Consider the following 27,777-nt stretch of genomic DNA (forward strand, 5'->3'; position numbering starts at 1 on the left):
TCAGGAGTGCTGTGCAGGAAAGAATAGCTCAGGACAGCCACTGAGATTTGTACACATTACAGGTTACAGGCTTAAAACACAGCAAGGCTGTTTTTTCTTGCTGCATTTCAAGTTTAATTTTGCAAATCCTGGTACACAACAATGATGGATGGTACACTCCATCCATTGTCTGTCCTCAGTTTTTCCACCCCTTCACCCACCCCAGTTCTTATTGGTGAAGTTTTCATCCGCCCAATGTTTCCCTCCTGGGGGTCATCTTCCTGTGGCTGCAACTATGATCCTATACATCTTCAAGATGCAATGAGATTTACTCCCAAGTAAGAGGAAAAGTCTAAGTGAACTCATTGCAGAGTTGAAGTTTAACTTTTTCTTAGCATTTCTAGCCCCTCTTTTGACTGATCAGATGGATACACACACAGCGGCAGAGCTTGATGCTCCGCCACCGGTGGCGGAGGGCAGGTGCGCTGCCCCCGGTGACGTGGCGCGTGCTTTGGGGGCGGGGCGTGCTTTGGGGGTGGGGCGCACGTTTTGGGGCGGGGCGCACCATGCGCAGTGACATGGTGTGCGTTTTAGGGCGGGGCACACATTTGGGGGCGGGGCGGGCAGCAGCGATGGCGCCCCTGGGATCGCGTCGCTCAGGGAGCACCGCCCCCACCACCCCTATCTTCCTACGCCCCTATACACACGCACTTCCCCCCATGTCAGCTTACTAAAAGGCAGCAATTATTCTTTTCTGGTGAGCTGCAGCTGGTGAAACTGGGGCACTCTTGTTTGGAGGGGGGGTGTTATTGGCAAGAGAGGCACATGGGACATGCTGCTCAGGCATACGATGGTGCCTGTGTGAAGAACCCAGCTTTGTGGAATGCCCTCCCATCAGATGTCAAGGAAATAAACAACTATCTGACTTTTAGAAGACATATGAAGGCAGCCCTGTTTAGGGAAGTTTTTAATGTTTGATGTATTGTAGTGTTTTTAATATTCTGTTGGGAGCCGCCCAGAGGGGCTAGGGCAACCCAGTCAGATGGGAAGCATAGTAGTAGCAGTAGTAGTAGTAGGTTTTGGCTGAGTTTGAGCAAACTTTTTGAGTAGATCCATCAGCATTGGAGTGAATGTTTGACTCAAATTTCAGGGGTTTGCTAATAAGGAGAGTATGACCTTTCTTGGTTCAATACTACTGAGGCAGATGGGAATTGGGAGTCTAACAGAATCTAAAGGTAACAAGTTCCACATTCCTTCTGGTAGTCCATAAGGATTAATAAACTATTTGTTGTTGTTGTTTAGTCGTTTAGTCGTGTCCGACTCTTCGTGACCCCATGGACCATAGCACACCAGGCACTCCTGTCTTGCACTGCCTCCCGCAGTTTGGTCAGACTCATGTTCGTAGCTTCGAGAACACTGTCCAACCATCTCATCCTCTGTCGTCCCCTTCTCCTAGTGCCCTCAATCTTTCCCAACATCAGGGTCTTTTCCAAGGATTCTTCTCATGAGGTGGCCAAAGTATTGGAGCCTCAGCTTCACGATCTGTCCTTCCAGTGAGCAATAAACTATTTAAAATATGATAAATGAGGGTGTTTGAGAACTGTGTTTGCAATATGTTACATTTACTAAATCTATTTTTGAAAAGGGTACACATGGTGCTGCGATCCAAACCACAGAGCCTAGGGCTTGCTGATCAGAAGGTCAGCGGTTCGAATCCCCGCGACGGGGTGAGCTCCCGTTGCTCAGTCCCTGCTCCTGTCAACCTAGCAGTTTGAAAGCAAGTCAAAGTGCAAGTAGATAAATAGGTACTGCTCCGGCAGGAAGGTAAACGGCATTTCTGTGTGCTGCTCTGGTTCACCAGAAGCGGCTTTGTCATGCTGGCCACATGACCTGGAAGCTGTACGCCGGCTCCCTCAGCCAGTAAAGTGAGATGAGTGCTACAACCCCAGAGTCGTCTGCAACTGGACCTAACGGTCAGGGGTCCCTTTACCTTTACCTTTAAATGTGTAGTGCAATCCTATGCATATCGATTCACGAGTAAGGGCTGGTAAATTCAATGGCCCTTTCTCCCACATAAATATGTATAGAATTGCAGGTCTAAAAGCAAATGGAGTACCGTGGGGAAAGTAGCTGTTGCTTGCAGTCATTTACATATTCTAAAACGTCTACTGAGACTCACTTAGCCTCTGGCAATTTGCAAACTGAAAAGAAAACAGATGGGGGAGGGGAAACACAAATCATACCGCATTAAGCATTCATTCCTCTTAAGAGTTAAAACCAGCAGCAGAACAGACTATGTGAGAGGAAACTACTGCAAGGAAGGTCTGTGGTTTGATTTTGCAGTTCACAAACACCTCTAATTCACTCTGCTCTCAGCCTTTAAAGGAGCTCTGTCAATACAAAAAAATTTGCCTTCTTATGGCAAAAAAATTTCTGTCCCTGATGTATTTCTATGAAACATTCTTTATCAAAAGCATCGCCGAATAACCCAGGTCCATCCTGGATTCCTCTGTTAACATGAAGCTGCCTGTTTATTATTCAGTTTATGCCTTTATGCTATTCCTATTTACCGTACTAGGAAATATCATATTGATTAGCATGTACAAAAAACCCTCAACTGAGCCTCGACCCTGTTACTAGAAGAAAATAAGAAAAAGAAGAAACAATGTGGTGTAACTTAACCAAGACTTTCCTGACTTAGTCATACAAGGCAAACATTACAACCCCCAAATTCTTCTACGGCTTAAGATTCTAAGATAACAAGTTTTAAGAAGGAGAGTTCTTTTCTAGCTTTAATTTATTGTTAAAATATGCTTTTTAAAGTATCTATGTGTTTTTATGTATGGTCCAGTGAGAGCTGGACCATAAAGAAGGCTGACCGCCGAAGAATTGATGCTTTTGAATTATGGTGCTGGAGGAGACTCTTGAGAGTCCCATGGACTGCAAGAAGATCAAACCTCTCCATTCTGAAGGAAATCAGCCCTGAGTGCTCACTGGAAGGACAGATCCTGAAGCTGAGGTTCCAATACTTTGGCCACCTCATGAGAAGAGAAGACTCCCTGGAAAAGACCCTGATGTTGGGAAAGATTGAGGGCACAAGGAGAAGGGGACGACAGAGGACGAGATGGTTGGACAGTGTTCTCGAAGCTACGAACATGAGTTTGACCAAACTGCGGGAGGCAGTGCAAGACAGGAGTGCCTGGCGTGCTCTGGTCCATGGGGTCATGAAGAGTCGGACACAACTCAACGACTAAACAACATGTATTTTAAAAGTGGCAAGCTCTGACACCTAAACAAGGAATATGTGGCCTTTTGATTTTTTATGACAGATTTCTAATTCAAAAAAGGTTGATAAATTATCCACAAGTTGAATAAAAAAAATTTTCTCACTTACTTTCCTAGGATGCTCAGACAATTCAAGCCATAATCTCTAGGGAGATTATTCAAAGGTTTAAAAATGACATTCTCAAGATGACAAACTAGAAAAGCATTCTATTGGGAAATATCCAGCAGGTGAAATGTGCTCAAGAAAATTAGTTTCAGGCAAACCCAAAGGAATTCGCTTGCTTCCTGTTTAGGTTGTGTTTGTTCTTCTGTCATTTTTTAAAGCTGACATTCCTAAACTGGAGAATACGGTCTTGTAATCACACAAATGTTTGGTCAACCTGTGGGACGTCTAAAATCTATATTTCTTCCACATTCTGGTATTTCTGCATAACACAAGTTTACAGGTGTAGGTGGGACATTGGCTCAGGCATTGAATGTATATCCATTCCAACCTCCTACTGGAGGGATAGAACTGCTTCAGGGTCATGCCAAGGATTATGACCTCCCCAAGACATTGATCTACTGAGGTGGCCATCCTAAGGCCACCACTAGAAACCCTGTGGTCTATCTGCACCACACAGGTTTCTGGATAGGGACACCCATTGAGACCCCTTTAACAGGGAACCCTGAAAACACTGCTGATTCCACATTGGGTGATGCAACACTTCACTCGGTGTTCAAAGGCTAGGATTCCACCCAATGCCTTAACCACCCAAAGTTGTGAAATTTTGCTATGGGAAAGGCAAAACCTCCTGACCGGCCAATTTGTCTACAGGCAAATTCCTTCCTGGCTCCAAATACGGCAACCATTAGTAGCTATAGCAAGGTCAAGAGGTAAGAAAAAAACAATTAGTTAAATTGGAAAGAAAAGCAACGTGAATGTGGAACCTGAAAATGAAAATAATATTAGAGATGTGAAAAGAATTAACTTGAATTAAACAATCCTGGACCAAAGCCTCAAGCTATGAGTAGTCCAATAGGCTTTTATATCTCTTCACCACCACCCCACCACTCACAGCCCACAATCGAAGAGAGAATTCCAGAGGGCAGCAAGCAAAGACCACCTAAAACCCTGTGCTTAAATACGTTAATACATCTGTGAGACATTTGTTTTTTTATAAAGTGACTAACAAATGCAAAAAATAATTTCAATTTTAAGAGTTTCAGGAAAAGGATGGCCGATTTGCACTACTATTCCAAACTGAGAAAATTCATATTTTGAACACTTAGTTATTTTCAAACTGTATTGTACTTTTAAATTTAGGGGGGGGAACCACTATATTATAGAGTTTTAGTGGGAAATGCATGATATGGAAAGAGATTTTGCTCTCTCCTATATTAATGGTACTCAAGATCATCCAGTTCAATTGTTTCCAGTAGATTTAGGACAGACAAAACAAGATACTTTCTCAACAAGGCAGAATTACTTCATGGAATCCACTGTTATAAGATCTAGTAATGGTCGCTAGCTCAGATGGCTTTAAGAGGGTGCTGGACAAATCAGAGGAGAGGGTTATGAACAGTTATTAACCATGGAAAACAACTGAAGCCTCCATATTCAGAGGCAAAATACCACTAAATACCTGTTGCTAGGGGTCAAAAATGTGGAAGGCTTATGAAGTTTTCTTCATGTCCTGACATCCTGTTAACCACTGTGGAGAAATAGTTTGCTACACTAGGTGGACTTTATTATGGTCAGCTATATAAAATCATTTCATAAATGAAAACAATACATAAATGGACCTTCAGTCTAATGACTCGTCAAGGGTTTTAATTCTTGTATTAAATATTTATTTATTTACTTACTTACTTACTTATTAGCACTATTTCACAGAAAAGAAACATTTCAATAAAATTGTATCACCATACAACTTTGAGTAACTGCTCCAATATTATGTGACATAGCATCAATAAATGAACATGCTTCCAGAGTTCCTGGGAAAAGCTTATATGAGCGGAAGCATGTGCTACTCCAAGAATTCACCGCCAACATTTAATATGAAATGTGAGCAGAAATGTAAAATAAAATATAGAAGGCAAGGACTCACAAACACTGATTTTCTGACAGATAAAAAAAGATCAGAGAAGAAATAAATTATTTTTGTGGTCTTTAAAAAGAATGTACTATCCTGCTGTCCAGGGAGTCACTTGGAATAACAAAAGGTGTCATATATTTTATTGTTACGTCTTTACTGCAAGTGGTAACAATGCAATCCCACATTATTAAGTCATTCCAGGCAGATATACACACTTCAGCTGTCTTCCTACGTGAAAACACATTGATATATTCATAGAATTGCACAGAATGATCCTGTGAATTCAAAATGCAATTATATATCCGCTATCATGCTGCTTAGAGGCACAGCATCTTGAAAATTTGTAGGACTTTCTGATCTGTAGAAACAGTGTTTTAAAGGAAAAACAAGTATCTGCATTTTAGTGCTTTGTTAAACCTAACTGTAAAAATTCTAACTCAGTATAACCAAACATCTGACAGGTTCTTTATAGCAAACTGCATTTCTTGAATTAAACTTTTGCTTACTTTTGAAGCAAAATTCTAATAGTTAAGGTTTTAATAAGGTCAAAAAGAGTGGATAAATCAAAGTTCCCAGACCCTGATTCTACCTGAAGGCTGAGAAACTTAAACACGCCAAGGTCTCAAAGATACTGAATCTGACTTTCCCCACAAAATGGCATGTTTTTGTGCATAGAAGTGTTGAGAGCTGAGACAGGGAAGTCAAGAAAGCCAAGGTTATGTTATTTTAGTAACCCTTACCCTGCACCCAGGAGAACTGAGATAACTATTTGTTAGGGCTGCCATCATTACCTAGATTTCAAAGATGGAATTGACATGGGGGGGGGGGGCGGATTTCTGAAAGGCAGTGCTTTGTCCTGGATCTTAGGCAATTCAATCACTTTTGGGGGGCGTTTTTGCAAAAAAAAAAGAAGTTCAACAACTTTATTTGTACAGTATATGCGATGGTGATGATGATTGGTATTACTGTACTAGCTGTGTGGTTTCTCTAGCTGATTGAATATCTACATCCATGTCATCTGCCAGTTCTGTGCACATCTCTTTTATTGAAATGAAGGTCATAGAATAAAGAGTTGGAAGAGACCACAAGGGCCATCCAGTCCAACCCCCTGCCAAGCAGGAAACACCATCAAAGCATTCTTGACATATGCCTGTCAAGCCTCTGCTTAAAGACCTCCAAAGGAGGAGACTCCACCACACTCCTTGGTAGCAAATTCCACTGCCGAACAGCTCTTACTGTCAGGAAGTGCTTCCTAATGTTTAGGTGGAATCTGCTTTCTTGTAGTTTGAATCCATTGCTCCGTGTCCGCTTCTCTGGAGCAGCAGAAAACAACCTTTCTCCCTCCTCTATATGACATCCTTTTATATATTTGAACATGGCTATCACATCACCCCTTAACCTTCTCTTCTCTTTCCAGGCCTTTGACCATTTTGGTTGCCCTCTTCTGGACACGTTCCAGATTGTCTGAATCGTTCTTGAACTGTGGTGCCCAGAACTGGACACAGTACTCCAGGTCTTCTCACTAAATTCCCTTACATCTTCCTGTAATTTCACAAACTGCAGAGCCTGGGTGACTGGCTCTAGCATTTAATAATTTTGCTTAAGATCACAAGACAAACAATAAACGCTGATGTGCAAGAGGTGCACAACAACCGGTACAAAAGCTATAGTGCTTGTGTAATTTCAATTGGGGGTTAGGCCTGGGTTTGGCATAGAAACTGCTTTGGGTATCCTGTTTGATGACTTATGTCAGAGGAAAACAGGGGAAATATGTCCCTGTTATTTCTCCTTGACCTCTCACTGGCTTTCAGTACCATCAACCATGGTACCATCAACTTCTGGTATCCATCACCCAAGCTTTGTGGTAGTTCCAGTCCTACTTGGATGAACATTTCCATAGGACAGGCATCCCCAAACTGCGGCCCTCCAGATGTTTTGGCCTACAACTCCCATGATCCCTAGCTAACAGGACCAGTGGTCGGGGAAGATGGGAATTGTAGTCCAAAACACCTGGAGGGCCGAAGTTTGGGGATGCCTGCCATAGGATGATGCTTAAGGAGTGTTCCTTGGTCCTGGGGAGACTTCAATTCTTCAGGGTTCAATTTTATCCCCTATGCTGTTTAACATCTTTTAGAAAATCAAATACATAAAAAAGCAATTTTAGAAGGTGGTTCCTACCAGCTCACTGCCAGATCATGTACTTTCAATGTGTTGCTCAACCTATACATTCCAGACTTTAGTGGGCGCAAACATTCTTTTGCACGAGCGAGGTAAGGATTCACTTGAATATCTTCAGGAAACTCGGAATCCTAGAACAAATACACAAAGAAGCAAGCATATAATTAACCCTCAGTGCGTTCTGAACCATATTTGTATTTACAATTTAACCAGAGATGGCAAACACAATAAGCTGGAACCGATACTTCTTTCTTACACAATGAGATTCATGTAGCATCGATTTCATTGAACAGTGTGGTCAAATATTTTCGAAATATTCACCAGGCTAGAAAATTTACTTACTATTAACTCTAATTAACCAGGCTAAATAGGCTTTATTAAAAATTGATTGTCATTTAACAATGTCAGGAGAGAATTTGACCTTATATAGTATACCTTAAGCAATAAAAAGAGAAGTTTAGAGGGTTTTGAAACTCAATAATGTTTGCAAAATTGTCACTCTACACTGTTAAATAGTGGTTTCATTTAAAAAAGATAAAGAACATACAAATTCTTCTCAAACTACTCAAATTTCTCAAACTACTACTACTCAAACTACTGGAGATTAAGATACAGGTAGGTAGCCGTGTTGGTCTGAGTCAAAGCAAAATAAAAAAATTCCTTCAGTAGCACCTTAAAGACCAACTAAGTTTTTATTTTGGTATGAGCTTTCGTGTGCATGAACACTTCGCCAGATTAAGAATACCAAAAAATAAAAATAAAAAATATCAGTATCTGAATCGCCATGCATAACAAAGATGCTCATTTGTAGCCATTTCATTCTGAAACCCTTCTAGTTCAATTTTATGATTAAACACAAGGAATACACCTAAAGCAATCACATTCTACAACTGCAAAATATGAGGAAGATATAACTTAAAGCCTCAATTCATATTCTACAATACATCTTCAAAGGATCAGAAAGTGCAAAATAATATTTCACAAAACTGGGGGGGGGGGGACGAAAGAGGATTATAACATTCTCGTTCCATTTCCTCATTCTATCCTGCTTTTTGCTTATACAACAGAACTATTTGGACATATGGTACAATTTTTGAGGTACATAACTACAATGGTTAGTTCACAAATTGGCTGTAGCTTTTTAAAAAAATGGACATGCATTTCTGTTTGAAGGATGGACTGCAGGACATTTACTCAATAGGATGACTTCCCCCACTGTACTGGATAGGCAGGGTCTTTCTTTTGCCTCCTCTTCCAGATTACTTAATCATGGGACCATGGCCAATCATGGCCCAATCAGGGGGAAGCCGATTCAACCTGGGCCTCAAACTCAAAGGGGACCTCAACTTTAGACACTTGTTGATTTGGGGCATTTGATAAGGTCTGCAACTTGTTTTTATGAACAAAAACATGACACACTCTCAGCTTTAAGCTTCAAATTTAAGAAAATAAGAAAAGGGATCTGGTAAAAAGATAAACATGCAATGCTAGCTTTCACTCTCTGCCTCTGGCCTTAGGGGTTCCTGAATATCAAAAAAGTTCTCCTATTACCATGACTGGACTCAAGTCTCCAGCTTTATAGTGTCTGCCGTTCCAATGTATGATATGTGAGAAAGCCACAGAATTTTCTGTTGCTCACTAAAAAATCAAAAATGAACAAAATTTGTTGTTTCTATATTACATCTACAATTATATTATTGTCCAGGAAGGAGGGGAAGGGGAAGATAGGCTGAATTCAAAGTACCCATCAACAGAACGATTTGAAAACATTTGGGGATTGTACTAAACATTTACTAAACCTTTTAGTACATCTAGGGGATGTATATAAAGGGCATCATAACAAATAGTGTTGAATGTCCTCCGTGTCTCCCGACTCACAGATACAGAGTCTTTCGTACACAGGGTGTTATTGAATCTTTCCATTAGATATGCAGAGGGAATACACTGAAGACGCAAAGCTGTAAATGCTTTTCTAAGTGGTGCCAGCGTGAGATTAATAAAGTACTGCTCCAGCCCAAAAGATGTTTCATAAATTAGATACCAGGATGAGTATGCCATCTGGGAAAGTGAATGAAGGTTCTTCCATTTAGAGTCCAAATAAATTTTTTCTTTGATGAGTTGTTTAACGCTGTTAAAGGCTCCAAAATTAACTGATTCATTCAATGCCAGAATTTGATTCTTTCTTTCTTTCTTTCTTTCTTTCTTTCTTTCTTTCTTTCCTTCCTTCCTTCCTTCCTTCCTTCCTTCCTTCCTTCCTTCCTTCCTTCCTTCCTTCTTTCCCCCCTCTCTTTCTTTCATATCACTTATATTAAAATTGTAACCCACCTGTGTTAGCAGATTCAATATATAAAATGTCTTTAAAAATGAGAAGATAACAATGGATTCATACCAATAGGCCAGAAAATGCACCTTTGAAAAATGCAAATGCTGATTTGGGATTGAAACCTTTCCCATTTAAGGCCAATGATAAATTTACAATTGCCTCTTTCACATTGAAAGCTAAAGACACAGGTTAATGAATCATTAAATTATCAATCATGCTGTTATACCCAGCAGGCTGAGGTCCAGGTGAAGGCTCTGACCTTGTGAACAAGAAATGAGGTCTCCACTCTCACTTTTTATACTGCATCATCCATGCTTGTGTAGAAAGAGAATATATGAAGTAATTTAAAATAATGTTCATTCCCACTTGTGTGATATCAAGTAGCATGTTTCTTTCTCTGGGCAGTTTGTTTTTGACACACACACACACACAGAGAGAGAGAGAGAGAGAGAGAGAGAGAGAGAATTTCAGCCATTTTTGTGAATGGGCACCCCACCCTCCCCACTGTTACCATGGCAGCCATTTCATGACAGCTTCCAAGGCACTCTCTCAAGATTCCAAATTTGTTTATTACCTAATCTTCCAGATTGGGACACTTAGTGTTCATCCCACTGCTAAATTCTCTCCCTTGGCAGGAGGAGAGAAAAAAGAAAGTGGAAGGTAAGCCCAGCTCTGACCCAGTGAAAACCAGCTTTGCTCTCCATTTTCTTCCCGTTCATAGAATCACAGAATTGTATAGAGTTGGAGGGACCCTTGGGATAATCCCTTGCAATGCAGGAATCTCAACTAAAGCATACATTTTTATTCTTCTATAATACTCACTGTGGTGATGATAAACCTCATACACAAATGTGTCGTGGTGTTTGTGTTTGTGGGTGTGCATTTTCCGGGTTGCAAATTTTTGTGCTCATCCAAAAGTATGAGCATAAGCCAAAATAGTTGAAGACCTCTGGTTTAGGATTTGAATGGCATGCTAAACAGTAGCTAATCTAAAATGGAAGTGGAAGCTTCCAATCTCATTGTGACCACATCAGAGGAAAAATGCGAAGGGGGTGAGCATACAAATCGGGGACTTACTGTGGTTCATGCTCAGTATGAATGCAGCCATAGAGCTGAAAACATCTTCCGCATGCAGAAAGTGTGTTTGATTCTTAGAACTGCTATTCTCTAAAGCAGGCATAGGCAACCTTGGCTCTCCAGATGTTTTGGAACTACAACTCCCATGATCCATGACCACTGGTCCTGTTAGCTAGGGATCATGGGAGTTGTAGTTCCCAAACATCTGGAGAGCCAAGGTTGCCTATGCCTGCTCTAAAGCCTTATTCTTCATTTTCAACTTGGGTCAATATAAAGCATGTATATGATACTTCAATATTATGGGTTGGCATTGTAAAAAAAAATGTAGCTGTGAAAGGAAGCCCCATGGAAATACTTTTGAATACAAAAAAAATCTCATTTAAAACGTTCTACAATACTTCTTGCAGACACTTTGTAGTGCAATGTGATTTAACCATGAGTGCAATTATTTTATAAACATCTGAAATATCAGGGGAAAGTTGAAAACCACTGCAAAAAAAGAGCACAGTAAAAACTTTATTATATACTACACCTTGCTTAGCTTGCTAATAAAACTCATAAAAATCATCCACAAAAGGCTGTGGCTACATAAATCTACCTTATTCCACTTTATAACCCTGACAGATTTTCTTTTCTTTCTTTTTTAATAAACATAAAGATAATATGCAGTAGATAGTAAAAGTTAGATTAATTAAAAAAGCCATTGTAAAACTGCAGTAACTTCACAGACAATGACAACTGTGCTCATCCAACTGTTCATACAAAGCTTGAGTAATAATGCCAACAGTAAAATGAAAACTGAGACTGCTCCTGACACAGTCCCAGTTTTAAAGGTCTGTTAAAGCAAGTGAAACTTTCTTCAGCTGCTGCTTTATTCTGCAGAGATGAAAGGAGAAGCAAAATGTGCTACAGCTACAGCTGTTTCTTTTCTGCTTGACATAATCTCCCAATCTGAAGCTACATGAACAATGCCAGGTAACATCTCACAAGACATCATACTCTTAAAAAGTATGTCAAATAAATTCTGATGACCTTTCCAAATGGTGATTTTCTATTATTATAGCAGTTTGAATATTTTTATGACACAACAGGCACAGGAAATCAAGGAATAAGATCAGATGTGACAATGTTTTGTAAGAAATCTTATATTTCTGACCATAAATAAGTGCATAATAAAATATGCATAAGGCTAATTTACAATACAGTACACTTTACATTATTAGAATCCTTATTGTTTATTGGTATGTCATTACATGCCTAGTTACCTATGCATAAGTCACATTTGAATCAACGAGATTACTCTGAAAGATGAAAGGATTGCACCCCCTTACCTACATCTGCCCGTATGCGCAGATGAAGCTTGAAAAAGTGCCTTCATATTCACTATGGTGTCAGGAACACCATTAGTTGGGAAGCCCATTCCTGAAGAGCTCTGAATTAGTAGCTTAATACTCTTCTCTTTCCTCTTTGGCGATCACTCGTAGCCGAGTAAGATTGTCTTCTATACTCTTCTCTCTTTCTCTTTGGCGATCACTTGTAGCCGAGTAAGATTGTCTTCCATAAACACAGTTTTAACAATGGGTCCGTAAGTGACTGTGGAGGCCAATTCTGGATCCACACGTCCTTCCACAGTGGGGACATTGGTTCCTGGGCGGGAGTTGATCATGGTGTGGATTTGCCAAGCGTGCCTTCCTCTTAGCATGTTTCTCCCTTGCATCCTGAGATCGAGTTTCTTCAAAGCCCATGACACCTTTGGTAAAGGCTGTTCTCCAACTGGAGCGCTCGCAGGCCAGTGTTTCCCAGTTGTCAGTGTTTATACTACATTTTTTTTTAGATTTGCCTTGAGACAGTCTTTAAACCTCTTTAGTTGACCACCAGCATTACGCTTTCCATTTTTAAGTTCAGAATGGAGTAGTTGCTTTGGAAGGCGATCATCAGGCATCCGCACAACATGTCCTGTCCAACGAAGTTGATGTTGAAGAATCATTGCTTCAACACTGGTGATCTTTGCTTCTTCCAGTACACTGATATTAGTTTGCCTGTCTTCCCAAGTGATGTGTAAAAATTTTCAGAGATACCGTAGATGGAATATTTCGAGGAGTTGGAGATGGCGTTTATGTGGTCCATGTTTCACAAGCATATAGTAAGGTTGGTAGTACAATAGTTTTGTAAACAACCATTTTGGTTTCCCTGTGAATGTCCCGGTCCTCAAACACTCTGCACTTCAATTGGGAGAAAGCCGCACTCGCAGAGCTCTGGCGATGCTGGATTTTGGCATCAATGTTGGCCCTTGTGGAAAGGTAACTGCCTAGGTAGGAGAAGTGATAAACGTTTTCCAACGTTATACCACTGAGTTGGATTTGTGGCGCTGGAGAGGGGTTATTTTGTACTTGTTGGTGCAGCACTTTGGTTTTTGGGATGTTGAGTGATAGGCCAAGCTTTTCATAAGCTTCTACAAAGATATTTAGGATGGTTTGGAGGTGATCCTCTAAGCGTGCACACACTACGTTGTCATCAGCACACTGAAGCTCTATGACAGAAGTTACAGTAACCTTACTTTTTGCTTTCAGCCTGCTTAATACTAGGTGTCTCTTGACTCAGTAAGTAAAAGTAAATGCCAAAGCAGCTGGCAATTTCTGTTGCCCATGTGCTGATAACCTCCATTACTGCAGTGTGCTCTATGTGAGGCTGCTCTTGAGCTTCACTTGGAAGCAGTGGCGGAGATTAATGCTCCGGCACCGGGGGTGGAGAGCAGGTGGGAGCATGGAATGCGTCCCAGGGTGTGGCGCACCGCGCGATGGAGCGTAGCGCACGTCCTGGGGGCATGGTGTGCTATCTGCGGGGCCGTGGCTCCCACCACGGAGGGGCAGCCACGATGACACCCCACTGGGATCGTGGTGCTGGGGGCAATGCGCTCCCCCACCCCCCTCTTCCTCCACCAGTACTTGGAAGCTGCAGCTACTGCAGAATGTAGGAGATTGACTGCTTATTGAGACAGAACATCCCCATCACAGAATGTTGCTGTTGTAAGAATTGCACTGACTGCCAAGTAGCTAACAAGCTATGTTCAAGGAGATGGTACAGATGTACAGAAGTCCTATGCAGCTTGGGACCAGAATACCTGAAAGATTGCTGCATCCCAATCAATCACTGCACTCTACAGGAGAGGAGGTCCTGCAGATACTATCTTATCCAGAGAGCCATTCCACATGTTGTAACAATCAGGACTTTACCCCTTTGAACTCAATTTCATTGTATTTCAGGCCCTTTTACTGTCTTTTTGACACTTGTTGAAGACTTTCCTATTTCAACAAAACTTCTAAGTGGACATTTATTTACCCGGGTTGCGATCAGTAGTAGATTAGAAATTATTTTTATATATGTAATTGTTTTATATAGGTGATATTCAACTATATTTTAATAATAGACCCAAAAGACCTTCCTTAGTCGTGTTTATTAATTTCAGTGGGTCTGCTCTGAATAAAACTAAGTTCAAAACTACCAGTGTTTTCTTGTATTGTGAAATTGCTTTCAGATGCCTCATTATTATATAGGTAAAGGTAAAGGGACCCCAGACCATTAGGTCCAGTCGCGGACAACTCTGGGGTTGTGGCGCTCATCTCGCTTTATTGGCCAAGGGAGCCAGCGTACAGCTTCCAGGTCATGTGGCCAGCATGACTAAGCCCCTTCTGGCGAACCAGAGCAGCGCACGGAAACGCCGTTTACCTTCCCGCTATAGCGGTACCTATTTATCTACTTGCACTTTGACATGCTTTCGAACTGCACGAATAGGAGCAGGGACCTAACAACAGGAGCTCACCCCGTCGCAGGGATTCGAACCGCCGACCTTCTGATTGGCAAGCCCTAGGTTCTGTGGTTTAACCCACAGCGCCACCCACATCCCCATTATTATATAGATATATAATAATTATCTATAATGGCCTGCTACATGTTGAATGCTTGTAGTGGTAATGGAGTAGATTTTTTACAATGCCAGATTTTATTATGACTGGTATGGTTCCATCTATATGAAGATGCTGCCTTTGGTGGAATCTTGAGGTCAGATCCAACAAAGATGTTGTGCTAGTGGAAGCCAGTGAAACTAGCTCAACAGGATTCTCCACCCACCCCCTTTTGCCTGTGTGTTCCTACTCCCTCCCCAAATCTGCTTTGGAGGGTCAGGGTATACCTCCAGAACAGCACACAGGGAGAGAAAAGGAGATAGGTGACAGAATAATTTGCTTATTATCACTACTTTGAATTCCACCCATGATTGTCTTTAAATCTTTTCCTCCTCCCACCCAAATTGGGAGGAACATTTTTTAAGAAGGAAAAAACAGTCAAAGCCTTCCATGCTACTATAGAAGGCTTCCAAAAGATTGAGAGGTTTGGGTTTTCTTTTACATAAAGTTGTCCAGAAGGGGAAGAAGTTTTAAATCTTTTCCCCTCAACTATATTTCATAGGTGAGACTATTTATAAAAGGGCAGCCAAAAAATCAATCTACCAGCTAACATTTTTTTTCTATACAGTGGTACCTTGGTTTACAACCATAATTCGTTCCGGAGGTCCGTTTGTAAACCAAAACAGGTTGTAACCCAAGGCACGCTTTCATCAATGCCCCCCCCCCAAAAAAAATTGTTCGTGAACCAAAAAAAATGGGTTGTAATCCCAAAAAAGTTTACAAACCGGGATATGCACGGTTTGACGTTTTTGTAATCCAAAATGTATGCAGACCAAGACGTATGCGAACCAAGGTACCACTGTATTAGTAAAGCCAGTATGCTATGGGTGCAGACTGCATGAAAACAAACAGAGGGACAGAAGTCATCCCTTGATCAGTCCCATACAAAGCATGCTGATCATATCCCTGAGGAACAAGAGAAAGCCTCTTAAGAGAGCAAGCAATCTGGGCCATGCAGCACTGATGTCTGATTCTCACAGCAGAAAACAGCATGCGGAATTGGCCAACTGTAAAGGTTTAGTGAACCAAGGTTGATGAGTCCACAAATGAGTGACAGGTATGCTGCTGGAAATCTTGTGTGACATACCTGGACTCACTGAATATATGGGGTATCATCAGCTGAAGCAGATGTATCCAGAACGGTGTCTGGCAGATAACTAAGGCTGGCATGCAGTCAAGTAAATGCTGACTCTGGTGTGCTATTGCAGTTCTGCCCAAATGGCAAGGTAAGAGGAACAATGGCATCTACACAATTGCAGGAAAGGCATGCATGGCAGGAAAAAAGGCCAGGATTGCTCTAATGAACTTATGTTACTGAGTGGAAACACGACATAAGCACAGAAAGGTGACATATGAAACAGGCAAAGAGCCAGTCATCTGTAAATGAAAAGACAAAAATGCCTAGTTATGGCCATTACATGGCCACCACTAGCATACATCTGGTAAACATGTGATGTGCTGGGGTGAATCTAAATGGCAGTATCCAGTATCAGAAGCAGCCAGCACCAACTGCAAAGCTCAGAAACGTTCTGTACTGAGGTTGAACAGAAACATGGGAATAAGCATCATTTAGCTTCACAAATATGCCAAACAACGCATATATGACACAACTGAAGTGTATATATGAAGAGGAGGATGTTGGTCAAATAAACTATCCTGAACAGTTTAGTTCTTGGTAATTACCACCTCCAAGATGTAAAATTGAGCAGATGTTGCCATCCTTCTTCAGCATTACGAACAGAAGTACTACCTGAGATGCCATTAGGAGGCAAGGCTAATATTTCAGTAAGAGGGCAGCAGTGAAGGCTGCTGGAACCTAGACCTGGTGAGGTGCCTAGGAGGTCACACAGCTGGCACCTAAGTCCCTATCCTCCTCCTTTGTGAGTAATTTTGTTGTAATGCAAAATCAATCACTCCGTGACTTGTTTCCCTGTCAATGTTAGGGCGGCACCTTTGCTGTATTACTTAGACTGCCTAAACATGTTCTAGTTGACCAAACTTACTCAGACATGTAATTATGGCATGTACTTCAACATGTGTGTGTGTGTGTGTGTGTGTGTGTGTGTGTAGACCCACCCATCATGGATTTTACTTATATTTGATAGTCCACTTGTTTTTAACATCTGATTTAATTGGTATTTTTTATGTTTATTTTACACTGTGATTAAGCAGCATGTAACTTATGTTAAATAAATAAAATACTATTCTGAAACTGTCATTCCTCATGCCACATCATATACCACTTAAGAGTACCTTAACTCTCCCAAGAGACTTTTTGGAGTATATCAGGAACTATCAGGGCCGGCTCTAGGCCCGCTCCCACTGAGAGGCGCGGCTGAGGCTGCCCCAGGCGCGCCTCCACTGTTCAGCGGCAGGGGCGTCACAACAGGTGGCAGGCAGTGCCCCCTGGCCCAGGGCTGGCCCTATGGCACGCTGGGTGGCGCAGTGCAGCTGCGCCCGCGGCAGCCCCCCTACGTGGGATCTGGCGCGCCAGGGCGCCGAGCATGCTTAAGATGGCCCTGCTCCCCATCCCAACTGCCATCTTCCAGCCCCTGTGGCGGTGGCGGTTTCTGTCTTCGTTTCCCTCCATCCCCAACGGCGCCCTCCGCCCCAGGCTAAATTTTGGGAAGGGAGGGGGCGTCGGAGGGACCTTTGCGCCATGGTGCTGGATGTGGTTAAGACGGGCCTGGGAACTATACTGAGTGTGTGTGTGTGTAAAGAATTGGTAGCAGTCCTTATGCATGAGTGGAGATGCTACTGTTGACATCGGTGGAGTTTAGCTTCCAACTTACATTTATTTTAAAAACTAAATATATTTCATGAGAAAATGTAAGCAAACACTAGATTGTTTAGTGTGTGTTCATCACGCACACACATTTTTCCAATGGGCTCACTATGCACTAAAATGAAATTTTAACTGCACCACTTCTTGAAGCCTTTTCAAAACCTTCCTATTTTTTTTCTTGTAACAGAAATATTAATGAGTCTTTAAAAGGGTTCTTGAGACAGATGAAACATATTAACACTAAGTGTAAGTTTCTATGTTCGTCCTAATGGTCTCAATAAAATTATAAGAAGTGTTCATTTATTAGTACCAAAATAAACTAGTAAACACATTTATAAACAATTAATGATTTGCTGGTAATTGTATCAGAGATATCTCCTGGGCTACTGGTTTTTGTATAAGAGTGGCCTGATAAGACACAAATATCAACAAAATACAGCTAATATATAAGAATGTGGACCTTCCATTTCTCATGAAGATGTTTTGAAGTAGGAACAGACAAACAATAATGTCCTCACATAGCCAGCAGTCTGAATCCCAACCAGTATTAGGGGTAGGTGAAGGAATTACCCTAGTAACAATTCAGTGAGCCAATTAACAGCAGTTGATTATTGCAGGATTGAGAGCTGAGACTGATTGGCTCCCAGAAATATTTTTAGAAAGAAAGGAAACCACATTCCATGGGACCCTGCGTCAATAATGATCCCCGTCCTGTTTGTCATCCCGAGTTCTTGTTTATATCCAAACACATCTGCAGTAATGACTGGTTTCATTTTAAACTTCCTTTCCCAGTTGAACACTGAGCTGCATGCCTGGCCCCATACCAGAGAGTCTCAAAAGCATTCTTGGGACAACTACATTTTAATATCCTTCAGAAACCTGCAAAGCTGTTAGCTGAGGTGTGCCACTAGAGGCAAAAGGACAATATTTCCCTGAGCCTCTGTCTGGGGTGCCAAACAAAAAATGCTGGGCAATTCTTAAACTCATTTCTCACAGAAATACAATTATCCAGCTTGCTGTAGCAGAAATTTGCTACAGTGGGAAGGTACCAAAGCTGCATGGAGTAAAGAGCTAATTTAAGTGGAGAGATCATATATCCACACCATACATTTAAGCTCATGGCTTCCTCTAAATAACCCTCTGAATTGTAGTACACCCTCATAGAGCTACAATTCCCAGTACCTCTAACAAACTACAGTTCCCAGGATTCTTTCGGAGAAACCATGTGCTTTAAATGTATGGTGCAGATGTGACTAGGGCCGGGGGAAGATGCATGGATGAATTTGGGAGTGAACAGGCTAAGCCCAGAACACTGTTTCTAGTTTCCCAATAATTCTACTGTATTCATGAATTGTTTCTTTTCAGGTGAGATCCTTTTGAATTTAAATTTCAGTTTAATACTGAACCACCTTGACCTCCAACCATCACACAAACACACACACAAGACAAATCCAGAAACCCTGTTGAAATGTGCCTGTGCTTGCACTTCTTTCAGAGTTTTTTAATACCTTCCCAAAAAGTTTGCAACTATAATATCACAAAGAGTTGGTGCACTCATTTTGTTTTACTGTGAATCCATTTCCTGGTGCAGAAAAAGCTGAAGAAGAATAAAATCAGTTTATTACCACCTGGCCTCTATACAACAAAATGTAATACCATATGCTTTTGTGGCTATCCTAAGTGCAAATTGTTATTCAAGAGCTGTAACTCACTCTAAAATCTCTAGACAGGGGGATAAATTATTTATGGGGGCTACAGCAGATGGCATGTGAGTTAAAAATGAATTGTACTCTAAAAAGTGCCACAAACTTACACAAAAGATTTGTTATTTTGGTGCACTCACAATAATCTCTTCTAAACTTGCAGTCTTGACAGAAATGAGGTTCTTTCTGCTACCTGAAAGCAGTGTCTGAATGATACCCTATTCTTCCTTGATTAGCTCTCAGTTAAGATTTAGAGTGTGTGCAGTGGGGCAGGGAAAAAGGAAGAGAGGGGATAACGACATGGAAAGAAAGTTGTTTCCAATTCCCCAAAAGGAATCTGTTGGAAATAACATTTTCTCTGAGGGCTCGTCCACACGTACCTTTTGCCCCGGGCTTTCTAGGCATAGGCTTGTGTTCTAAAACTCCATTTCTGACCGCTTTGCCCCCCCTTTTTTTGCCCCGCCACTTTCCACAGGAAAACCCACTCTTTAACGCTAAATCAGAATAAACGACAATTTGGGGTTTTCGCAGATTGCTGTTTGCGCTAATTCAGCAGTAAAGAGCAAGTTTTTGCAGGGAAAGCTCCAGGGCAAAATAACAACCCACTTGGATACAGAGCTTTAAAGTGCTGACCTATGCCTAGAAACACGGCACAAAAGGAAGCCTGGATAAGCTCTGACTAAACCAACAGCTGAAATTTGGTGCTGAGAACCTTCAAACCTATTGTACTGGAAGACTTCAGCATTCTCTGGAGAATTATGGATTCAACTGGAACTATGGTTCCAAATTTGTCTAGTTGGGGCACTTGCCCAGCGATGTCAATAGCTGCTCATTCAATGGCATAGCTAAAAACTGACCATGGCCATTGACTCAGTAGCTCCTAAATGTCCCGCACAAAATAATACAGCTATTCTCAGCATGAATGTGGAAGGAAAGGCTTCAATTCAAATAAAGAGCCATTAAAATATGTGGGGAAATGCAACTAAGTGATTAGTATTGAAATAACCATGGCAGTTGAACCCCATGCAATGACTAGGGGAAGATAATATTAATACATTCTCAGTTTCACTTAAGAGGTCTAAATTTAATCAAGGTTAGTTTCTAAAATAAATCACACATTAGAGTGAGCACCAGGAGTACCAACTTGAATAAAATATTTGGGGGCCCAGGTAAGCCCTGCCCCACATAATTGATCACATGACGCAGCACACACACACACTATTTGAATGATTCAATTCAATTCAATTCAATTTTATTCGACAATCAGTCAGAAATAAAGATATCCATACAAAATTTAAAACATCTAGACATTTAACATCTAGACATCTAAAAACTTAAAACTTAAACCAACAATAAATTAGGCTATACATTTAGACCCATGTCGGCACTGTCAATTTTAACCTTACGACGCTTAAGGGCCAAAAAAAGAAATTTGGCCACTAAGGAGGCTGTTGTTTCAGTAACATTATTCAGTAAAAACAAAACCTTTCTTTCTCTGGCTACAGGGCTAAGTTGGCATAGGAGTGAGTCCTTAAGTTTTTGTCTAAGGTCTGCATAAAAAGGGCAGGTCAAAAGAAAAGGGCAGGTCAAAAGGTTAGTGGAAGGGCATGCTGTGTAAGTTTGTGCTTTACAGTCCCCTCCCACTGCACCTCCTCAGCCTGCATATCCCCAGCCAGACGGGATGAGGGGGTTACCTGCCAAGGCCTATGTCAAGTTCCCCACTTTTGAGGCTCAATAAAGTTGTGGCCAATTTGAACCCATACTCTGGCCTTCTAAGGCACCACAGACAGGGTTTAGTGTGTGTGCCCGCAAAAGACAAGCTGAGCCATCCCCTTGGGCTAAATGCATGCAAGGAGACACCTTTAAATAGCAGAAGCATCCAGATCTGCTGTTGCTGTTTGTGTAACTGCTAAACTGCTAAAATAATAAATGAAGACATTCAATGTTAAGAACTGAAGACCTCTATAGAGAAAATGTGGAGTTTTAGTCCTGTTTGAAGGACGACAGGTATGCATAAAAAATTCTTATGCAAACAAGTAAGCACTCATACGACGTGAATGTTTTTTTAAAGTATCAGAACATGTGGATTTCACACACACACACACACACACACTATTTGTTTATTGTTCTCTTTACTTGTTAACCTAGGGAAACCTGGGGAAATTGCTTGCAACAGTTTCAAATCACAGGAGACAGTCTCAATTTGTCCTCTATTACTTCATGGCTACAATTTGTTTACAGGTGCTGCAGAAATGCTTTATGGGTCTACAAAGATGTTTTCCTTTGCGGACTTTGAGGGGGAAAGCCTACTAACAAAAGCTGAAGTTTTCATCCACAAGAAATAATAAATGTGACAGGATAGTCTCCTTACAAAGTGCTGTTGTGACCCATTGTGGCTTATAGTAGGTTCAAGACAATGCCTTAAAACAGAATTTAGAAAGGAAGGAAGAAACCTTCAATAGCAAAGCACTATAGCAAACATGCGCTGGATTATGGAGAAAGCTAGAGAGTTCCAGAAAAACATCTACTTCTGCTTCATTGACTATGCAAAAGCCTTTGACTGTGTCGACCACAGCAAACTATGGCAAGTTCTTAAAGAAATGGGAGTGCCTGATCACCTCATCTGTCTCCTGAGAAATCTCTATGTGGGACAAGAAGTTACACTTAGAACTGGATATGGAACAACTGGTTGGTTCAAAATTGGGGAAGGAGTACGACAAGGCTGTATATCGTCTCCCTGCTTTAACTTATATGCACAATTCATCATGCGAAAGGCTGGACTGGATGAATCTCAAACTGGAATTAAGATTGCCGGAAGAAATATCAACAACCTCAGATATGCAGATGACACAACCTTGATGGCAGAAAGTAGGGAGGAATTAAAGAACCTTTTAATGAGGGTAAAAGAGGAGAGCGCAAAATATGGTCTGAAGCTCAACATACAAAAAACCAAGATCATGGCCACTGGTCCCATCACCTCCTGGCAAATAGAAGGGGAAGAAATGGAGGCAGTCAGAGATTTTACTTTCTTGGGCTCCATGATCACTGCAGATGGTGACAGCAGTCACGAAATTAAAAGACCCCTGCTTCTTGGGAGAAAAGCAATGACAAACCTAGACAACATCTTAAAAAGCAGAGACATCACCATGCCGACAAAGGTCCGTATAGGTAAAGCTATGGTTTTCCCAGTAGTGATGTATGGAAGTGAGAGCTGGACCATAAAGAAGGCTGATCGCTGAAGAATTGATGCTTTTGAATTATGGTGCTGGAGGAGACACTTGAGAGTCCCATGGACTGCAAGAAGATCAAACCTATCCATTCTTAAGGAAATCAGCCCTGAGTGCTCACTGGAAGGACAGATCGTGAAGCTGAGGCTCCAATACTTTGGCCACCTCATGAGAAGAGAAGACTCCCTGGAAAAGACCCTGATGTTGGGAAAGATTGAGGGCATAAGGAGAAGGGGATGACAGAGGACGAGATGGTTGGACAGTGTTCTCGAAGCTACCAACATGAGTTTGACCAAGCTGCGGGAGGCAGTGGAAGATAGGAGTGCCTGGCGTGCTCTGGTCCATGGGGTCACGAAGAGTCGGACACAACTAAATGACTAAACAACAAACAACAACAACAACTTCTGTATGTAGGTACTCTTACTTTGTGCTGGCCTGTGTGTGTGTGTGTGTGTGTGTGTGTGTGTGTTGAGAAACAAGGGTACTTATTTTTTTTTTAAGAAAAACATCTCTGAACTCCTCTGAGCACTATAGAGTGATCTTCCCTGGGGCAGCAATGAAGGGGGCAGAGAAGTATGAATAAGCCCTTAGTCTGAAAAGCAAACACTTACATCGAGCCAGTCCACTCTGGACAGCATCAGGGCATGCCCAGGCAGCTCACGCACCGGGTTCTCCCCAACTTTGGGGAGCCTGGCACATGTGTGTGATGTCATGCAGCGGGAGGACACCCAGCATGGTCCACTGTGGCTGCATTTATGCCTGACAGGGCCTGTCACAGGCTGTGCAATATTGAGGGGCGTCCTGCTAGAAAGTGAAGATTTGTTTTGTGTTACACTGGCTCTACTGCTTGAAAAGTACTTTCTCTACTTTGGAGAAAGTAGAAGCAGGGAATCAAGCTAACAGCTGCTACAAGTGCCAACTGAAGTTTTAAGGAGGTATTGATCTGCAATAGCCTTTTAGGGACTTGGGTACAGGCTTTTGCTGAACCCAGGACCCTTTCTCAGGAATCAGATTAACACTAAATCCCAATGTAGGGGGAAGACAAAAGCTGCAGCATGAACTATCTCACCTTGCTCAGCATATTTCCATGCTGTAATTCAGAAACAAAGGAGCATCTAGGAATAAGATTGCAGGAACAACAGTTGGGACTCAGTAATTTGAATCCAGCATTCCAAAGTGAGGTTTTTGGAGATGATAACTCTCAACCTTTTTTGTGAGAAAATTAAAAATGAAAGGATGGCTGCTGAAGTACCAGACATAGAATTATTGTGAATAAAATATAGAAACATTTACTAGTCATTTATCTACAATCCTTTAAAACACTCACTAATTATTTCAGGAATACATTTCAAATTCTCTTAGTACTTGATGTTGAGTATAGTATTCTTTTTCAAATTCTATTTCAAATAAACACGAAGGAGCATTTCGCAATGTATACAATAATTAGTAACATTTCAAAATTGAATGAAGTGGTGGAAGCAGATATAATTTCAAGGCAGCAATCCTATACAAATATACATGACAATAAGTCCTACTGAACTCAAATGAGTTTACTTCTGAGTAGATATGTATAGGATCACTATGGGCCAGCAAAAGCAGCATGTTCTGCTAAAATAAAACTAAGCACTTGCATTGTTATGGACCAAATTCAAATACCCAACACTTACACACTGGCTTTTGTAGTAAAAGGATAAGGATTTAGTAATGAAAGCTGCTAGTTAACAAAGGAACCACACCCATTGCTAATCCCCCTAAAATCTGTGAGGTCACCTCTTAAACCTGTAGAGCAGGCATCCCCAAACTGCGGCCCTCCAGATGTTTTGGCCTACAACTCCCATGATCCCTAGCTAAGAGAACCAGTGGTCAGGGATGATGGGAATTGTAGTCCAAAACATCTGGAGGGCCGAAGTTTGGGGATGCCTGCTGTAGAGGCACAAGTGCAGTATGTTGTTAAACTGTGGTCAGAACACAGCGCACTGGAGAACTAGAACCTGTTGTGAATCAATAGACAAGAAATAAGTATCTACAATCTTGTCAGAAGGAAAACCAACTGAGGAAAGTGACAAATTATTTTTAAGACACCAAATATGCATTCCAAGGGTTGACTATGAAGCATACTAATCCTGCTAATTATTAATTCATAAACCAGTTGGCATGTAGACTTGGCATCTTCTTGCTCATATAGTTTCAGCACAATATGAAAACAATTAAGATTCAATTTTATACTCCCAGAAGTCAAACGATGTTTAAAAAATACAATGTAAATAACACTAGGTATCAGAAAAAGTAATATTACATAAGTCCAATTTACTTGTGGCATATTAGTGTGATTCAGCATCAGGAAAAACTACGGTAAATGCTAATGCTGATTTTATTTCTTTTGGATATATTTACATATGCAGAGCTTTGTTTAAATATTGTGAAAAAGATTTAGGAGGAAAATCCATAATTCAGGATAGAATTATTAACTTCTAAAATAAATACTGCCATAAATGAGCACCTGAGCCCTTTCAGTTAGGCTTAAGGCTTTGGCGTTCCTACTTGGTATTTGAATCACACTTCAGTGGTGGAAAACCATTCATGAATAACTTATAAAAAGAGGCATTAAAATGGAAATAAGTATTAACAATTATCATCGTTAACTACAATATCACATAGAGGTCCAAAAATTGTGACTAATTTACCAGCTAACTATTAACTGTCTAGCAGCAAGCCACAATTTCAGTGGGCCTTGGTTCTAGGTAATGACCCATCAGCTATGCTTCACCCCCCAAAATGGTATGAGAAGTTCTTTCCCCAAGGAACTTGAAAAAACAGACACTGGAAACAGTAGAGGAAGAAAATGAAAATGGAGGCAGAAGTAGTTTAGTAGTAATGCAGAAGTAATGCTGTTATTTCAGTTACACATACTTTGGTTAGTCACAGGGTCCTGGTAATAGGGCAGTTTCCCCAACCTGATATTCAACAGATGTTTTAGACTTCAACTCCCACCAGCCCCAGGAAGTATGGCAAATGGTCATACTCCAAACATCTGGAGGGCACTAGGTTGGGAAAGGCTGAACTAGGAGGTGTTCCAAAGATGCCAAGAGAGAAAGGGTGGGATTGTTTCAAGCAGCAGGAGATGTTCGGACAGTTGAAAGTGCTGGAGCTGGTCCTAGGCAGGGACAAACGAGATTGAGGGGGCCAGCGCTGTGTAAAGTGTGTAATGTCAACATGCTGTGCGACGTGCTGTGGAATTAATGTGAGCATGTTATGCGGTGTGCATGCACAGCCACTGCAGATTTTGGGGGAGGGGGCCCTTGCCCCCCCCGACACACCCTAGATGGCACCTATGGGCAGGGGTATGTCTGGGTATATCTGAGCTAAGTAAACATGCATCTCACAGGAAAGTTAATTCCCGCAGATAAACAACCCTCTTATGGTTCAATTTAATTTTAAAATACCAAACCGAGGACATCATTCTTCATATATTCAGAGTTCAGCCTGGCATCTTTAGTAAAAATTACATCATAGATCTTGCAGTCAGAAATATCCTGAGATGACATTACAGTGCAAATTGAATAAATGGACATCAAAAGACATACATTTAGGATTAAAGAATTCTGAGCTCAGACGGGCATGGCTCATCTGGCAACCAAGACAGATGCTTAATGTGAGAGCTCTTCTGATTTTGAGGCCTATGCCACTTAGAATACAAAACGCTAAGGTAAAACTGATCTGAAGCAGATCTATTTCCCTCAAGTCTGACTTCTGTTCCCCAAAAACCTCAGACAGTGAAGAAGACCCTAGCATGGCTAAATGTTCCATTAAGACCCACCCCCAAACCAGCCAAGATAGTACAACTCTTCATATGTGGCAGGAAGGGGTGTGCCTCGCAGGCATGACAGGGCTATGCAGTTCACATAGGTCCTAACTTCCAGATTGAAAAATCCAGGATCGGCAGCTGCGCGGAACCGGAAGTCGCGCTGCGGCCATTTTGGAACTGGGCAGACCAACACCGGAAGTTGCTTCTACGCATGCTCTGCCCATTTCCAAAATGGTTGCAGCACCAGAAATCGCTTCTCCGCATGTCCAGAGACTCCAAACATGCACAGAAGGAGCCTCCTGGGGCCGGGGGATTTACGGGGTTTTTAAAAATCTGGGCTGCCAGCGGGAAACGGCTGGGAAAACGGGGGTTTCCCAGGGAATACGGGAGACTTGGCAGCTATGGCAACCCCCACATACAGGCCTTTCAAAATATGAAGGGGGTTGAGAAAGTATCCACCTGACGCAACAAGCAAAAGGAGGAACACATCTTCCTAACACAACTAATATAACCATGAACGTAAGCCGGAGGGAAAAGCCAAAAAGGACAATATTAAGCACAGAAAAGGAAATTCCTGGGTTGGGGTTGTACTAACAGAATACCGCTTATTCCATACACACAACTTTTGTTGTAACAGAAAGGAAACAGATAAAGCTTCAGAAAAACATGGAATGGGAACTTGAACATCTTCCTGGCAGGAGAAACATAAAAGGTGTGCCTTGGCCTGGATAGCTCGGCTGGTTAGAATGTGGATGAGACAGTGTTACTTACAGGGTGAACAGGACTTGAAATCAATAGAATGTGCTTTACGTTGGACTGGATTGTGACTATTTCATGAACAGAAATACATTTTTCAAGTTCTCCTTACCCAAATATAATACAGGCAGCAGCCATTTTGTGCACGCTCAATTTGCGCACAACTGCCAACACACACTGCTTTTGGCCCTAGAAGGGGGCTGAATGGGGAGGGGGCGAAATGGGGTGGAGTGGGCTCTGCCCGCTCTGCCGATGTGCACGATGACCCAGAATGCAACCCCCACACAATTGAGGAGTTGTCTGTACCTTTACTCCATTATCCTCAAGGTGCCCCCTAGCAACTTTCTCATACAGTGGAACCTTGGTTGCTGAACGTAATCCATTCTGGAAGACCGTTTGACTTCCGAAACGTGCAACAACCAGGGCACAATTTCCAGTTGGCAAAATCCATTGAAAAAAAATGAGAAACGCGCCTCAGAAGCCGGTCAACTTCGGAGGCACGTTCGAAAATGGAAGCATTCACTTCCGGGTTGTTGGCATCAGAAAGCCAAAACGTTCAATTTCTGAAGCGTTTGAGGTTCCACTGTATAGCTGCCCCCCTTTAACACTTCTGAACCAT

At 41.7% G+C, this 27,777-nt stretch overlaps 1 protein-coding gene across 3 annotated transcripts in view; it reads right to left on the reverse strand.

Moving 5' to 3' along the window:
* SPAG16 (sperm associated antigen 16) overlaps positions 1–27,777 on the reverse strand; it is a 403,304-nt gene that overhangs the window by 325,931 nt on the left and 49,596 nt on the right. For all 3 annotated transcript variants that reach the window (XM_088667222.1, XM_035138897.3, XM_088667194.1), the window contains one exon: positions 7,521–7,651. In XM_088667222.1, the coding sequence (XP_088523348.1) occupies positions 7,521–7,651 (131 nt within the window). The remainder of the gene's footprint in view (positions 1–7,520; positions 7,652–27,777) is intronic.

This window comes from Zootoca vivipara, chromosome 1 (assembly GCF_965207765.1).
Source record: "Zootoca vivipara chromosome 1, rZooViv2.hap1.1, whole genome shotgun sequence".
NCBI classification, from domain to species: Eukaryota; Metazoa; Chordata; class Lepidosauria; order Squamata; family Lacertidae; genus Zootoca; species Zootoca vivipara.